At 43.1% G+C, this 17,333-nt stretch overlaps 1 protein-coding gene across 1 annotated transcript in view; it reads left to right on the forward strand.

Annotated features, from left to right (window-relative positions):
* TMC2 (transmembrane channel like 2) overlaps positions 1–17,333 on the forward strand; it is a 62,694-nt gene that overhangs the window by 34,492 nt on the left and 10,869 nt on the right. Inside the window, exons 10-13 of the mRNA XM_060247720.1 lie at positions 2,257–2,404; positions 6,350–6,538; positions 7,861–8,040; positions 9,858–10,010. Of these exons, the coding sequence (XP_060103703.1) occupies positions 2,257–2,404; positions 6,350–6,538; positions 7,861–8,040; positions 9,858–10,010 (670 nt within the window). The remainder of the gene's footprint in view (positions 1–2,256; positions 2,405–6,349; positions 6,539–7,860; positions 8,041–9,857; positions 10,011–17,333) is intronic.

The following is a 17,333-nucleotide window of genomic DNA, read 5'->3' on the forward strand; positions in this document are numbered from 1 at the left end:
TGCCGGAATGCTACCCCCCGCCCCCTAGAATACTTCAGGTACAAGATGGATCCTGACAGAGCTATGCTATGGGCAAACAAACAAAAAAGCTAGCATTAACATGCATATAGGTTTCCCAAAGAAATTCTGCTGTCCTCTGTCAGAAACAGGATGATGGACTGGAAGGGCCCACTGGTCTCATTATTTGTTTAGGAAAAGTCTGTGCTGCTTCTCCAGGAACCTGCCTGAAGTGGCTTACAAAATGAAAACAATAAATACATTAATTAAAACCCAGCCCAGCATAAAAACATAAACACATCTGGCAAAGCTATCATTCTATTCTATTCTGATGTGCTCAGTCCACAAGCAGGATACACTCTGCCAATCTGGTTGATGGGAATTGGAGAACTAGTAAGAACTAAGCAGTTTGCATGGCTGGTTCTCTACAGCTGTCACAGTGCTCAGGTCATGTCATTACTTTTGGATACTGCCCATGCTTCCATTTGTGCATTAGATAGCTCGATTTTAACAAATCTTGGAAGATAAGCAGGATTGGCTCTGGCTAGTATTCAGATGGGGGATGGTGGTGAAATATCAGGGTTGTGACTCAAAGGCACACAATGGCCAACCACCTCTAAATGTCACTTGCCTTGAAAACTCCATGGGTAGACTTTAGTCTGCTGCAGCTTAATGGAGGGGGTGCGGAGAGAGAATGCCAGCATCAGTGCATCTTCCTGTGTTCCCTCTAAGCTAGGGTTGCCAAGTCCAATTCAAGAAATATCTGGGGATTTTGGGGACGGAGTCAGGAGACTTTGGGGGTGTAGCCAGGTGACATTGGGGGTGCAGCCAGGAGCAAGGGTGTGACAAGCATAATTGAACTCCAAGGGAGTTCTGGCCATCACATTTAAAGGGACAACACACCTTTTTAAATACCTTCCTTCCATAGGAAATAATAAAGGATAGGGGCACCTTCTTTTGGGGCTCATAGAATTGGACCCCCTGGGCCAATCATTTTGGAACTTGGGGGTATTTTGGGGAGAGGCACTAGATGCTATACTGAAAATTTGTTGCCTCTACCTCAAAATACAGCCCCCCCAGAGCCCCCGATACCTCCAGATCAATTTCCCATTATACCCTATGACAGGGGCGGCCAACGGTAGCTCTCCAGATGTTTTTTGCCTAAACTCCCATCAGCCCCAGCCAGCATGGCCAATGGCTAGGGCTGATGGGAGTTGTAGGCAAAAAACATCTGGAGAGCTACCGTTGGTCACCCCTGCCCTATGAGAATCGATCTCCACATAGGGGGAAATGAAGTGCCCAGCAGACATTTCCCTCCCCCCCATTTCTGGCGACTCTGAAGCGAGGGATTGGCCTCTTTACTCACGAGTTGCTGCCAACTTCTTCAAAGTAACACAGACACACCATCCCAAGAGGAAGCCTTTCAATCGGAGACTGAAGCCTCCGGAGGGGGAAAGGCACATGGTCCTCTGGGGGCGGGGCTTTCCGTCAGCCAGCTGACTGGGAGTGGGAAGGAGCCTGGAAAAGCGGGAGAACCCCCACCGGGACCTGGGGATTGGCAAACCTACTCTAAGCTGAGTTAGTGTGAGCTAGCTTAGTTTTTTAGCCTGCAGCTCACACATTTTGTCTTAGTTCAGCAAGGATGGCCCCAGAGCAAACTAGTTTATGCAGTAGCTCACAACTTTAATCCCAGCAGCTCACGAAGTAGAATCTTTGCTCACAATACTCCACAGCTTAGAGTATTGATTCCTGCTGATGTATCCTAAACTGGTTCTTGCTAAACTATGCCTAATTAAACCACACTGAAATATCATGTTGCTGTCATCAGGCATGCTAGAACTTTATAGTATGAAGCAACATGCATGAGCCCCTACCTGATTTGAAATGTCCTTTGATTCTCTTAGGCAAGCACTACATGTTTTGATTGCTGTGGGACACACCCAGTGTTGCATTGGTAATCCAGTCATATTCACGTGTATATCTGGAGAACTGCTTTGAACTAATTTTCCAGATTCGTATGCATGGAAAAAAGTGTGCATGGATAAAAATCCTCATCTACTAGTTGCACACTTCATGCATTTACTGCCAGAAACACTGCCGTAATCCCAGTGCTCCCTTTAGCAATCCTGTTTTATTAACACCGAAACAGCCAGGCCCTGTTTTAGGGAGAATCTCTGACCAGAATTCTGCATACAAAAGAGAGCCATCTAGTGGCTGGATAATATACTGCAAGCAACCATGTGAATTTGTTCTCTGCAGGATGGCCCGAAATGCACATGAAAGCACAGGAGATGGGGATGATGAGAGCTTCATTTTTAGCTGGAAAATGTTCACTAGTTGGGACTACCTTATAGGAAATCCGGAGACAGCAGACAACAAGTATGCATCCATCACCACTAGCTTCAAGGTAACCTCCACGGCTGGCCCCAAAGTCCCACCCAATTAACTTTTCTCTCTCTGCAGCAAGATCCTTGCCTCCCGTGATGTTGCTGCAATGCACCTTTGGCAGAGTTTCAAAGGGGGAAGCATATACGTTTTCGATAGCTAGGCAATCATGCTGATACTTACTTGTGATTTTATCAGAAGGCCTGTGGCATTTTCTTAATATCCCAGATGCTGGCATCATCAATCTCTTCTGCCTGGCTTTCTAGTTGTGCCAGTTACAAAAAAGAAAAGTTGAACAGTATTGTTGCAGGCTGAAAACCCACAACACACATAAAGACTTCTCATTTTTTAAAAAATCCAGCGTATGGTTCTTGAACAAAAACAAGCCATATCTTCAGTGGGGTGACTGTGTTGATTCTAGTTGAATCCCACGATCAGTTTTACCCTGGAAAATGCAAATTACTCATGTATCTTGCCTTTCCTTGTCTATGGCATAGATGCTTTCCCTTCCAAATCTGAGGAATAATGGAGTGCCTTATAAGATGTGGGGCTTTTTAAAAAACAACAACAACAACATAAAAGTAACAATTTAATCAGAAATAATTGAAATAAGTAGTTTAATTTAATTTTTAGATTTATACCCCCACCCTATTCCGCAAGTGGGCTCAGGGTGGCTCATAACAATAAAACAACAGTTAAAACAATACCATAAAAACAGACATTACAAAACAGGAGCAGCACAGTAAACAGTCTTACAGGCATAGGTAGTAAGCAGCATGTGGCTGATGCCTAGTAGCATAACATAACACCATAACGGTGAAATGCTGGGGGAAGTTGCAGCCCAATATAAAACCAAAACATGTTTACTATTTTTCTAAAAGTTACTTTTTCTTGCTTTTTAGCTTTCAGGCAATATTTATCTTATTTTTTTTATGAGACGTTATTTGCCTGCCCATTGATAGTTGTTGATTACAAAACGCAAAGAGCATACATTTGTGGAAGTACATACGTGAAGGACACCAAGGGGCTAACCCAATTAAAAGAAAACAAGATGAACCACAAAAAAGGGATAATCCTGCAAAGTTAGCCTGCCCATTTCATTGTTAATAAAGTCAAGTAAAATCTATAACTTAGAAACTATCAAATGTTGGGTTTCGAGATCAATAGGGGGGGGGTGCTGTTTCTGTGGCTTGCCATGTTTACAATCAGCCAGAAGTTCAGTCTACTGGCAAGACATTCTGCCCATACATCTAGAAGAAAAAGCTATGAACTGAATTGTGTCGTTAGGGGCCAGAAGGCTCTATAGATCAGTGGAAAGGTTGACACCTTTAGCTTCATCCACCATTAGAGGTTGCCTGCAGCTTTTTCTGGAGGAGAGCAGAATCTAGACTGTGTCATAAATTACCAGGGATCAAAAAGAAACTGTGTACACATCTCCTTGTACCTTTGTGACAGAATTTAGTAGTTCTAAGGGAAATCAACCATGTTTCCTGGAAGGTCAGATGTTGAAGCTGAAGCTCAAATACTTTGGCCACCAAATGAGAAGGGAGCACTCAATGGAGAAACCCCTGATGCTGGGAAAGACAGAAGGCAAAAGTAGAAGGGGATGGCAAAAGATGAGATGGCTGCATAGCATTACTGATATAACTAACATGAATTGGAGCAGACTTTGGAGAATGGTGGAGGCAGAAGGGTCCATGGGGTTGCAAAGAGTCAGAGTCAAATATGCAACTGAACAACAACAAAAAACCTGGGTATAAACATCCTTATGTCCAGGGGGGTTTTATATGAAAAGCCCAGCAGGAACTCATTTGCATATTAGGCCACATCTCCTGATGTCACCATTGTTTCACATAAGGGTTTTTTTTTAGAAAAAGCCGAGCAGGAATATATTTGCATATTCAGCCACACACCCTGATGCCAAGCCAGGTGGAACTGTGTTCCTGTGTGTTCCTGATCAAAAAAAGCACTGCTTACGTCTAGCATCTGAGAGCTGACCCCCATACAGATAGGCAAATCCTCAGAATAGGACCAGCCATGGTTACAATAGAGAGTTCTGTGCAATCCAGGGGAAATGACAGCTTTACAGGAAAATCTAATTTGTAAACACACAAATTTGGAAGTCAAAAGCAAGAGGCTCTTGATGGGGTGTCACTAATCCCGGCCCCCAAGGTCAAGAGCTTGGGTGTGCTCCTGGAGTCCTCTCTTACAATGGAGGCCCAGGTAGCAGCCACTACTAGATCCACCTTTTTTCATCTTCGGCGGATGCGGCAGTTCGCCCCCTTCCTGGAGCGCAATGACTTAGCACTGATGATCCATGCTACGGTCACCTCAAGAATAGATCACTGTAACGCTCTCTACATGGGGCTACCCTTGCGCTGACCCGGAAACTACAGCTAGTGCAGAACGCTGCAGCACAGCTGCTAATGGGGCTCCCCCGGTGGGAGCACATTCGGCCAGTGCTGAGAGAGCTGCACTGGCTACCTATTGTGTTCCGAGTCCGTTTCAAGGTGTTGGCATTGACCTTTAAAGCCCTCTATGGCCAGGGGCCTGTCTATCTGCGGGACCGCCTTTCCCCACATGTTCCCCGGAGAGCACTGCATTCAGGGACAAAAAATTTGTTGTCCATCCCTGGACCAAGGGAGCTTAGGTTGTGGTAGACACAAGCTAGGGCCTTCTCGGTGGCAGCGCCAGAATTGTGGAATACTCTCCCAGAGGCCATAAGGGCCCTGCTGGATCTTTCCACTTTCTGCAGGGCCTGTAAGACCGAACTGTTTCGACAGGCCTTTGAGATCTAACCTAATTTGGGAGAGAACTGCCACTCTACACCATTACAGAGCACCATGATCACCATTTACATTTATATTTGTGTTAAATTATATCATAGTGATACAGCACCAAAAATGCAATGGAATGTTTTAATGTTTAAGTGTTTTAAATAATTTTAAATTGTAGTTTTTATGGGTTAAATTGTAAAAATGTATGTTGTTAGCCGCCCTGAGTCTGCTTGCGGAGAGGGCAGGATAGAAATTTAAAGTAATAATAATAATAAAATAATAATAAAAGTAGTCAACAGTGATGTCGGCATACATAAAATCACCCCAAAAATTCCTTGGCATTGATGTGCCATGTTGGGTTGCAACCAGGCCTCGGATTCAGCAGCTTACAGAAGCACAGCTGCTGAACCTTTCTGAGGGTTCCCTCTCCTCCTCCCCACCCTATCCATTGAATAGTAGGTGCAGCTGCATAACAATCCCTGGATGACCTCCACTACCTATTTTTGTACAAAGCGACCCCTGGTTGCAACCCAAAATGGCATCTGTTGAAGAAGCAGAATCAAAAAGCAGTGAGGAGGTGGGAGGAGCCAAGGCCACTACGGAAGAGGCAAGTCAGGAGCCAGTGATGGGGAAAATGGGAGCCACAGATAACAGCAAGTGTTGTGAAATGAGAAAATCAGATTTTTCCTCCCTCTGAATGTGTCAGATCCCCTTGTTGTGACTAATACTTTGCTGATGCAATGAAATCCTCCATTCCCCAAAACAAACATAGCCGCAGCCAGATATCTCCTTCTTTGTGCTTATGCTTATAAATGTACACCCCTAAATCTCTTAGTTTTAAATAGCTACTCCTTACCAAGTTCCTATCACCATGAAATCCTCATAATCAGGCTAATTAAGACAAGATGCATTTCTCTGTCTGTAGACCATTGGCAATGCTAATCTACTTCATAAACAATGGCAAAAACAACATAACAATTACAGATGAATCAATGCTAAGAAGGTGGTGAACGCATAACCCATGACCTTAGTTATGGACAATTTATTTTAAAGCAATGCTCATTAAGCGGTGCATAGAATGGAGGACATTTTCTTTAGAAAAGCACAGATGTGTTTGTTCCACAAAAGCTTTCTAGATCCCTCCTGCCACAGTGCATCACCTGTTCCCGTTGTTTCTTGCATTGTTTAAGGAATCCATTGTGGATGAGCAGGAAAGCAATAAAGATGAGAACATCCATCTGAGAAGATTTCTGAGAGTTCTGGCCAATGTCCTAATTACATGCTGCTTGTGCGGAAGTGGTTATCTCATTTATTTTGTCGTAAAACGGTCTCAGACCTTTTCCAAAATGCAAAACGTTGGCTGGTATGAAAGAAACGAGGTAAGAGGAATGCTTTTCATTCATAACATTGACATTTAGAGAAGTAAGAATTGCCCTGCTATTCTGGCATTTGGTTCTTAATTCCTCTGAGCTCTCACAAGCAGGAAGAGGGTTCCTCCCCCCTTTGATTTATATCCAGCTTCAGGTATGCCAGTGAATGTGAAAGCTGCTATCCTGACTAACAACCTTTCACATGAATTTGCCAACTCCTCAACCAGAGCGTTGGAGGGCAGCAGGGCTTTTTTTGTAGCAGGAACTCCTTTGCATATTAGGCCACACTCCCCTGATGTAGCCAGTCCTCCTGGAGCTTACAGTAGCCCTGCACTAAGAACCCTGTAAGCTCTTGGAGGATTGGCTACATCAGGGGGTGTGGCCTAATATGCAAAAGAGTTCCTGCTACAACAAAAAGCCCTGGAGGACAGAAATAATAAAGTCACACTTGCGGATGTGTGGACTGACTCTCTCAGCTGTACTTTCTTTCTTCTGGGATTGGGCCCTCAGAATTGATTTTGTCATTCAGTTAGCATCCACAGTGAGGCAAAACAATCATGAAGAGGTAGAGAGAAAGGCAGTTTAAAAGTTGCAGGGGAGTTGTTGGTTTCTTGCTTACAAAAGGCTTCCCACTGCAAATGCAAGGGCATCCTGCGGGAAAAGGTACAGCTGTGCACATGGGACAGGGTTGCCAATCCCCAGGTGGGGGCAGGAGATCCCCTTGTTTGGAGACCCTGCCCCCCAATTCAGTGTCATACGAAAGCCGGGGGGGGAGGGAAATATCTGCTGGGCACTCCATTATTCCCTAGAGACTGATTCCCATAGGGGATAATGGAGAATTAATTTGTGGGTATCTGGGGCACTGGGGGGACTGTTTTTTGAGGTAGAGGCACCAAATTGGCATCGTCGCATCCATGGCCTCTCCTCAAAATACCCTCCTAGTTTCAAAAAGATTGGACCAGGGGGTCCAATTCTATGAGACCCCAAAGAAGGTGCCCCTATCCTTTATTATTTCCAATAGAGGGAAGGCATTTAAAGGTGTGCGGTTCCTTTAAATGTGATGGCCAGAACTCCCTTTGAAGTTCAGTTATGCTTGTCACAGCCTTGCTCCTGGCTCCACCCCCAAAGTCACCAGATATTTCTTGAATTGGATCTGGCAACCCTAGACAGATGACTTTCACTTCTCATGTGTATACACATCTGCTTAGCCTTCATACCATTGTGGTAATCAGATCTGAATTAGTCTTACGATCCGGTGTTGTCTTAAAATCTAGCAAGTATGTTCTTACAAGCATAATTGTGACAAATATTCTCTTGTCCTATTTTGGCAGGTTGAGATTGTCATGTCCCTGCTTGGAATGTTTTGCCCCCCTCTGTTTGAAACCATTGCAGCCTTAGAGGACTATCACCCTCGCATTGGGCTGAAGTGGCAACTGGGACGTATCTTTGCACTCTTCCTTGGGAATCTATATACTTTCTTATTGGCTTTAATGGATGATGTCAAAGAAAAGGTAAGGAGACACTAAACAAAAAGGGTGTACCCCAGTTTAGAGCTGCAACCCTAAACAAGAGTTACACCCTTCTAAGCCTATTGATTTAGTGGACTTAGGAAGGTTTGTCACTGCATCAGATTGTACTGCAAAAGTCTTACTATTCCTGTGATGATCTCCTACATTTCAAACCTTGTCTTTTGCTTCCTCCTCTTGAACTGGTAACAGATGTTGTTTGCTACACCTGTAACATTTAACTGGGGATACGTTCCAGCCCTCCGAAATGATTCTTCAATCCAGGATCTAACCTGGGGAGTATCGCTGCTGCCCCATTTTACAGCAATATCAATTACTTTGCAATATCAGCAACATTAGTTTCCATCCTCATATCATTCTATTACAATTCCTTAGCAACCAACACATCTCACGCTAAGAAAAAGGTGCCAAGGCTCCCATAGCAAACTTGAAAGCAATAGGTAAAGAATTAACGAGGGCATATAGATGTAAGAAATAAACAGCACAGCTATTTCATAGTGATTTGCGGTTGACCACTTAGCTAGCTGCATATAATGCACAGGTTCCGAAGCTGTACTAGTTAATACCCTTCTGTCCAGAGAGGGGTTGTTTAAATCAGTTGCATCTCAGTCATTTAAGCCTGGAATCACAGCCACACATTTATTATTCACTGGGGTCATTTGTAAGTCTTGTTGTCGGTGTAAACTAATATACTCCCGCAATACCATCCTAGGCTCCCTACCTAGCACTACATTCATCATGATGCTGCTAAAGCACTGACAATGCTGACTGATAAGCAGTAACGGCAGATATTGATATTATTATAGAAGTACAGCTACTTCAAATTCACACTCACTACATTCATGGTCTAAACATCTCTTTCCTCTTTGGTGCTTTGAAAAGATTTTTTCTTCATGTTTGCAGCAGAAGCAAGCGGTGAGAAGTGCCAACTGGCTGATGCCTGTGATGACACCAAAAAGCTCCCCCAATCCTCAGAGCAGTTGTGCACTTAAAAAATATTTGAGGGGTGTTTTTTTAATGAAGGCAACAAATTGAAGGACAATTGCATAAATGTACATATGACAGGTTTAAGTCATTCATTCATTCTTTATTCCGGTCATTTGGTCAATCATGTAACATATTTACATGTAACTATGACAGGTTTTAAAATTTAAGATAGTTAACCAAAGAAGGTGGATAGTGAGGTAGGCTGAGAAGGGTTGGAGCCACAATAGCAATACTGGGAAAAGCCTTCTATATAGCTGAAAATAAATATTAACAGGGCTCTTTTTGAGCAGGAACACAGTTCCAGCTGGCTTGGCATCCAGGTGTGGCCTAATATGCAAATGAGTTCCCTGCTGGGCTTTTTCTACAAAAAAGTCCTGTGTGAAAAAATGTTGTCAGGGGGTGTTGCCTGATATGCAAATGAGTTCCTCCTGGGCCTTTTCTACAAAAAAAAAAGCCTTACAGTGAATGGATTTTTAAACATTGCAGGGCCATTTTATCAATGATGGGAGGAAGGACAAAGTTTTCAGTGGTCTCCAGAATACATAAGCTAATGGCACCTAGCCTAACATTCCATCCCCCTCTTCACCTCCACAGTCAGCCACACTATCTAAAATCATGAGTTCAACATTTCCACAGAGAGGAGAGCTAACTGATCAGCATTCTTGCCCGTGGGTCTCCTTTCTCAGTCTGTCCTACGAAGTCCCCAGTTTTCAAAAATGTTCATACTAATATTTTGTGTATGCATGCAAAGGATTCTGGCATACATGCAAGAAAAATCACAACAAATTATAATGAAAATGTCTCTTTTATTCTAGCTAAAGGAAGAAGGTGTGATCAGGAATGCAACACAGTGGACCATCTTAACATACCATAACTCATCTGCAGGCAATTCAAGTGTTGTTACTCCACTTCATATGGACACAGCAGATGTGCCTCGAGGACCTTGCTGGGAAACAAGTGTGGGAATAGTAAGTGCTTATGGGAGAGAACTTCCTTCCTTCCTTCCTTCCTTCCTTCCTTCCTTCCTTCCTTCCTTCCTTCCTTCCTTCCCTAGTGGTACATCTCATTTCAAGAAGATCAGAGATGCTCTCAGTTGCATGAACATGTTTTTGTTTGGCCCGTACTATGTGGTTTCTGTGTTTTTGATCATTCTGTAGTTGGATCTCATCAATTACTCAGTACTTCCTTCAACTTGTTGAGAAAACAAAAGCTCCAAATGTGTAGCTACAAATCAAGCATTCCTCCCCACCCACCTCTTGTTGCATTTATATATTATTCCAGGAGAGAAATTCAATGGAAATGTACCTCTGGCAAACACTGCCATCTAGCTAGCCAGATTATGGATCCATCACTTGTTCAGGGCTATCACTTTTTAAAGACCATAGGCATCTCAGCAGTTGCCTGGAGTGGTTTTTTAAATTTATTTACCAGGTAAAAAGTTTGGATCCACCAAGAGGTGCACGAAGGTCTTTGCAGAAGTATTTAAAAAAGCCTTGTGTTGGTCCCTTGCACTTAGACAAACAGCATATCCTGACGCATTTCTGACTTATGTAAGATATGCAAGCGATTTCTGGACATTACGAGGGAGAAAAGTGCCAGGTGTTGAAGATCTTGCACAAGCAGAAGTGTGCTAAGTCTGTTTATATTTTCCACTTACGGAATGCTGGATACAAACCAAACTGTCCAGTGCACAAACCATGTCTTTCAATATAAATAATCTAACTAATATAAAGCAGCAAAGCAAAACCAAATTCTAGGATTCCCTCAATATAGTGAAGCACATTACCTGGGATATCTTCAGGTAACCCCTCCCCTCCCCCCAGTAATTTATGTGACTTTCAGTAATTCTTTTTCATGGCATCAAAGTGGCTCACATATGGCAGCGCTTGGAAACAAGACAATCTGGGCAATGGTTCTGAAGACAACTATAAAGCAAGTATTGTTATCCCATGTGCCTTGAGGCTGCTAGATCAAACAGCTATTTCTTTCCATTGACCTTAGCATTTATCCTTTACAGAAGCAGTAGGAAGAATTAAGTGCTCTTCAGTGGAAATAACTTATCATTAGGACTTTTCCATCAAAAACCAAATCTATAGTTCAGTAAGGGATCTTGATATGTTCTTAATAGCAAGTCACCATTGGATTTCTGCCTGCCTCGGTCTGGTAAAGAGGGTTTTTTATCCTAACCAAGATCAATGGAATGGCAAATCATCATACTCAAACAAGGCTGATGCTTTTGCATTCCTTTCTGCATAACCCCCACTTGAAAACATGCCCTTTTATAGAAGTGTTCCACAGATGGCTATTGGCTTGGGTTGCTTTAAGATATCAGTTAATTTAATCGTCAGTAATATGTAGGGATGGGTTGCGGCTAAGTGGAAGAGCCTCTGCTTGGCATGCAGAAAGTCCCAGGATCATTCCATGGTATCTCCAGTTAAAAGAAGAACCTCTGCTTGGCATGCAGAAAGTCCCAGTTTCAATCCCTTCTTCCTGAGACCTTGGGCAGCCACTGCCAGTCAGAGTAGACAATACTGACCATGATGGACTGATGGTCTGATTCACTATAGGGCAGCTCCATACAGAGCATACAGAGGCTTAGATCCTACACACCTTTTCTGTTAGCTGAAGCACTTCTGCTTATGGAAGGACATCTCCGCTTCATTCCTGCCATGCTCTTGGGAACAACTGCAGAGAGCACAGGATGCTGCAGTGGAAGGCAAGAGAGTTCCACTTCATCGTGAGCAGTTTCATTTGCACAAGACAAAATTCACCCCAAAATAAACACTAGCAATGGCAGGGAAATAAATAAGACAGCAACAAAACCAGATTTAAAAGATTTCACCTGACACTTAATGTTAGTAGAGATGGTGCCTGGTGAACACACCTCAGGAGAGAATTCCTAGGTTTTGACTCTGTCACAGAAATGGCCTTGCAGCACCTCTGAAAACAGAGAGAAGAGCTTCAGGTGAATACCTTTACTACTGGGCAGGTTCACACCCAGTCTCTAGGCCATTTAGAGCTTTAAACATTAGCACTTTAAAATTTGCTTGAAAACGCACTAGAAGCTTGTGATGAAGGATGCTCTAGTAAGTGTTTAGGTTAGACATTACATTCATATTTACCAGGAAATGCTCTGGACATTCCCATGTTTTCTGCTACCTAGAAAACTTGGTTAATACACCTCAGCTCATGTGTGCTGCTATGTGTGTGTTCTCTTGCCAGTCTTTTGCACCATACCTCAGCCACTCTTTTCCCAGACTACTTCATCCATTTAGGTAGGGTTGCCAACCAGCAGAGGATCGGGGGGACTTACTGGGAGCAAGGAGGAGGTCCAGCTGACATTCAGTGACATGCCTACATCACTTCCCATGTGACCCAGAAGTGACATCATCATGTCAGGACATTAGGTCAGCACTCTGGTTCTTGGGCAAAACTCTGTGGTAAATTTGATTTCTACCATAGTTTTTGCCCAAATACCAGAATGTTGCCTCAGTGTCCTTGATGTGATGTCACTTCCAGGTCATGTGGACAGTGAAGTAAGCACACTGCTGCATGTTGGCGGGATCTCTGTCTTTTTCAGGGTGTTCCCCATGCCAGTCAGCTGCTCCGTGGCGAGGCAGTGAGGTCTGGTGGCTGGGAACTCCTGCCTCTACTGGGGGTTATAGCAAGAAAGTAAACTTAGGCCATTATTAGAAAGTTGGTTTCTAAGTTGCCACAGCTCTCTGAGGTTTTGTCTCCACTGTACCATACTACCACTGGTAACAACTATACCAGGAGTGGCTAAACTGTGGCTCAGAAGTCACATGTGGCTCTTTTACACACATTGTGTAGCTCTTGAAGCCCCCACCGCCCCATCAGCCAGCTTGGAGAAGGTATGTCTCTCTTTAAATCACTTCTCCAAGCCAAGCCAGATGGTGGCTTGGAGAATGCATTTAAGGTTGCTTTCTTTCCACCTTTCTCCCTCCCCCATCTATTTGCCTTCCTTCTTGCCTTGCAGCTCTCAAACATCTGATGTTTATTCTTTGCGGCTCTAAAGCAAGTTTGGCCACCCCCTGAACGATACATTCAAAATCAGTTCATAAATGTTGATCAGATACTAGGGAAGCATCTCTTCTTCCTGTAAACTGAACAAGCTAGCCAATATCCAATCTGCCACAGGGATGCGGTGCCATTTTAGACTTTAACTTATCAAAATGCTATTGGGGCCTGATCCTGCTAAGGAGCACAGTACAGGGGCAAGGAAGGGCTTCTACCCTACCCATGCTGTTTTCAAGAGCTGAAATTGCCACTGCAAGAGTTTAGTCCTGCTTTGAGTAGAAAAATGGTAAACAAATACCCTATATAAATGTGCAATACAACCAATTGTGTAGAATCCTTTGTACTAACTCTTGGAATTGACCATAGTACATAGTGTTGAATAAAGACAGTTGTTACTGTTTGGTTCTTACCCTTCCTCTCCTTTACTTCCTTGACACAGGATTACCTTATCTGCATGCTGTAATAATGCAGTTCTTGCAAAAGGGGCGTGTGTGTGAGAGAGAGAGCAATATATGCACATTTTTTTTGCTAGAACAGGAAGAGACAAAAGAACTCTTCCCACTTAGCTGGAGGAAACGCCCAGTTACTATTTCATAGAATAACACAATGCATATTGATGGAGCAAAATTAAATGTAGAAACAGGAAACAAAAAGCAAATGAAATAATGCAGCCAGTTCTCCCAAAATATGCTGCAGTGCAACCTTAGATATGCCTATCAAGGAGATGATAGGAACAGCTGGAGTCACAATGCAGAAATCATTATTAAACAACCACAGGAGACATCTAGTGGTCACAGAATAAAGGGAAGGCAGGTAAGGGTAATGGATCCTTTTCCTGTCTGATTGGAGAATAAACTTGAGAAAAAGGAGCTTTGAAAATCATGAAAAGAATAGTTGGAGAGAGGAAAAACCATGAAGGTTAAGGAACTACTTGTTATGAAAGTAAGAAGAGCCCTACTGGATCCCTCTAGTGTAGCATCCTGTCTCACACAGAGGCCAGACAGTTCCTCTAGACAGCCAGCAACAGGGTATAGAGGCCAAGGCCTTCTCCTGATGTTGCCTCCTGGCTCTGGGATTCAGAGGCTTAATGCCTCTGAATGTGGAGGCTCCCCTCAGTCACCATGGCTAGTAGCCACTGATAGACCTATCCTCCATGAAACCATCTAATCCCTGTTTAAAGCTGTTTATTCCTGGAGCCATCACTACATCCTCTGGCAGCAAATTCCACATTTTCATCACTCTCTGTGTAAAGTAGTATTTCCTTTTGTCCATCCTGAACCTACTGCCCATCAGCTTCATTGGATGCCCTCAAATTCTAATATTTTGGGAGAGGGAGAATAATTTCTCTTTGTCAGTTCTATCCACCTCATGCATATTTTATAAACCTCTATCATGCCCCTTCTTTGTCATCTTTTCAAAATGAAAAGCCCCAGACTTTTCAGACTTTCCTCATAGGCCTGTTTCTCCAACCCCCCTAATCATCTTGATTGCTCTCCTTTGAGCTTATTCCAACTCTGCAATGTCCTTTTAGATGCAGTGACCAGAACTGTACACGGTATTTCAAATGAGTCTGCACCATAGATCTATATAGGGGCATTACAATATCAGCCGTTTTAGCAGGCAAAAATATGGCAAATGAAATTCAGTCTTGGTAAGTGTAAGCTGATGCAAATTGGGAGAAAAAATCCCACACCTTCAAGTATAGGCTAATGGAGTCTGAAGTTGCTGAGACTGAGGGGGGAAAAGATCTTGGAGAAACGTTGACTCAGGGATGACATGATAGAGGTTTACAAGATTATGTACGGGATACAGAAGGTAGAGAAAGAAGTACTTTTCTCCCTTTCTTACAATACAAGAACTCGTGGGCACTCAATGAAATTGCTGAGCAGTCAGGTTAGAGCAGACAAAAGGCAGTACTTCTTCACCCAAAGGGTGATTAACACGTGGAATTCACTGTCACAGGAGGTGGCGGCTACAAGCATAGCCAGCTTCAAGAGGGGAATGGATAAACATATGAAGCAGAGGTCCATCAGTGGTTATTAGCCACAGCATATTTTTGGAACTCTCTGTCTGGGGCAAGTGATGCTTTGTATTTTTGGTGCTTGGGAGGGGCAACAGTGTGAGGACTTCTAGTGTCCTGGCTCCGCTAATGAACCTCCTGATGGCACCTGGTTTTTGGCACAGAGTGTTGGACTGGATGGGCCATCGGCCTCATCCAGCATGGCTTCTCTTATGTTCTTATCTTGGGGTCATAGTCCCTTTCCTAATAATCCCTAACAGAGTTTACCTTTTTCACTGCTGCAGCACACTGGGTTGGCACTTTCATTGAGCTATCCACTATGACCCCAAGATCTTTTCCCTGCTCAGTCTCAACAAGTTCAGACCCCCTTAGCCTATACTTGAAGTTGGGATTTTTTTTCCCAATGTGCACCACCCTACACTTATCAACACTGAACTTCATTTGCCACATTGTTGCCCACTCTTCCAGTTTGTCGAGGTCCTCTTTAAGCTCTTCACAGTCAGCCTTGGTTTTCACCATCCTGAATTTTGTGTCATCTGCAAACTTGGTCACTACACTACTCACCCTTAGACACTTCTCATTTATGAATAAATTAGATAGTACCAGCCCCAATGCCAGTCCTTGTAGGACCCGACTTCTTGCTTCCCTCCATTGTGAGAACTGTCCATTGATTCCTACTTTTTGCTTCCTGTCATTTAACCAGTTTTTAATCCATAAGAAAACCCATCCTCTTATCCAATGACTGCTAAGTTTACTCAGGAGTCTTTGGTGAGTTACTTTGTCAAAAGCTTTACTTTGTTGAAAATCCAGGTATATAATGTCTACTGGATCACTACTGAGTACATGCTTCCTCACTTTCTCAAAGAACTGCAAACAGTTAGTGAGGCAGGACTTCCCTTTGCAGAAGCTCTGCTGATTTTCCCTCAGCAGGCTATGTTCTTCTATGTTCCTAACAAATCTCTCTTTGATTTCAGTTTCTACTAATTTGCCTGGGACAAACGTTAGGCCAACTGGTCCCCCTAATTAAAAAACAGGGATCACATTGGCTACTCTCCAGTCCTCTGGTGGCTAAATTTGGTGATGTTACATATATGGGTTAGTAGATCAACTATCTCACATCTAAATTCCTTAAGAATGATTGGGTGTATCCACATTTTCATCACTATCTGTGTATAGTAATATTTCCTTTTGTCCATCCTGAACCTACTGCCCATCAGCTTCATTGGATGCCCTCAAATTCTAATATTTTGAGAGAGGAGATTTACTAGTCTTTAATTTCCCTTATAGGTCTAGAACTTCATCTTTAGTAGTCACCTCAACTTGGTACAGTTCTTCAGATTCCCTTCCTGAAAATAGGGGCCTGTGGCATGGATACGGGTCCCACGTTTTCCACAATGAACCCGGGAAGGGGGGGGAGGGAATCCATTGAGCTTCTCTACTATCTCCCCATCTTCCTTTAGCTTCTTTTTATTCCTTTGTCATCCAAAGCCCCCACTGCTTCTTTGGCTGGTTTCCTGCTCCACATATTTTCTTTAAAAGTTTATTGTTTGTCTTTCTGCTTTTAGCAACCCACTCCTCAAACTCTGCATGCCTAATTATTGACTTACATTTCTTTTGCCCCTCCTGTTCAATTAATTGGGACAGACTTTCCACTTTTTAAAACAAGCCTCTTTACTTTTTACAGCTTCCTTGACTTTTATGCCTTATGGGCAACTGGCAGGTACCAAGATGGCAATATCATCCTCAATCAAAAATATTTCTGCACTGCACTCTATTGAAGGCCATGTTACAGTTTGCATTCTGAGACACTGCTTTTGGTATTTTTGTTTTACAACAGAAATGGATAATTTAAAAAGCAAGTTGTAGTATGTAAGGAACAAAGATGTACCACTAATGAGGTGGCCCCAAAAACTTTCTTTTAAATATTCTCCCAAATAACCACTGAGAATTTAAGGAGCCATTCAGATGTGCTTTAATTTCCACGAAAGGCAAAAGGTAATAATATGGCTTCACCCCTCAAAAAAGTGAGGTTAGTTTCAGTGGCAAGATACCCACTCTTGTGTCCAAAGTCCCAGCAATAGTCATTCTACAGCAGACTCAAAAAAAGCCAGACAACTTTGCTTTAGTGGTACAGCTATGATTCCTAAACATTTATTTCCGTGTTTGTCATATCATAAAACAAAACATACTGAGGATGCTCTCAGAAAACACGGCATAAGTGACACCACAGCTA

This window comes from Heteronotia binoei, chromosome 10 (assembly GCF_032191835.1).
Source record: "Heteronotia binoei isolate CCM8104 ecotype False Entrance Well chromosome 10, APGP_CSIRO_Hbin_v1, whole genome shotgun sequence".
Classification (NCBI taxonomy): Eukaryota; Metazoa; Chordata; class Lepidosauria; order Squamata; family Gekkonidae; genus Heteronotia; species Heteronotia binoei.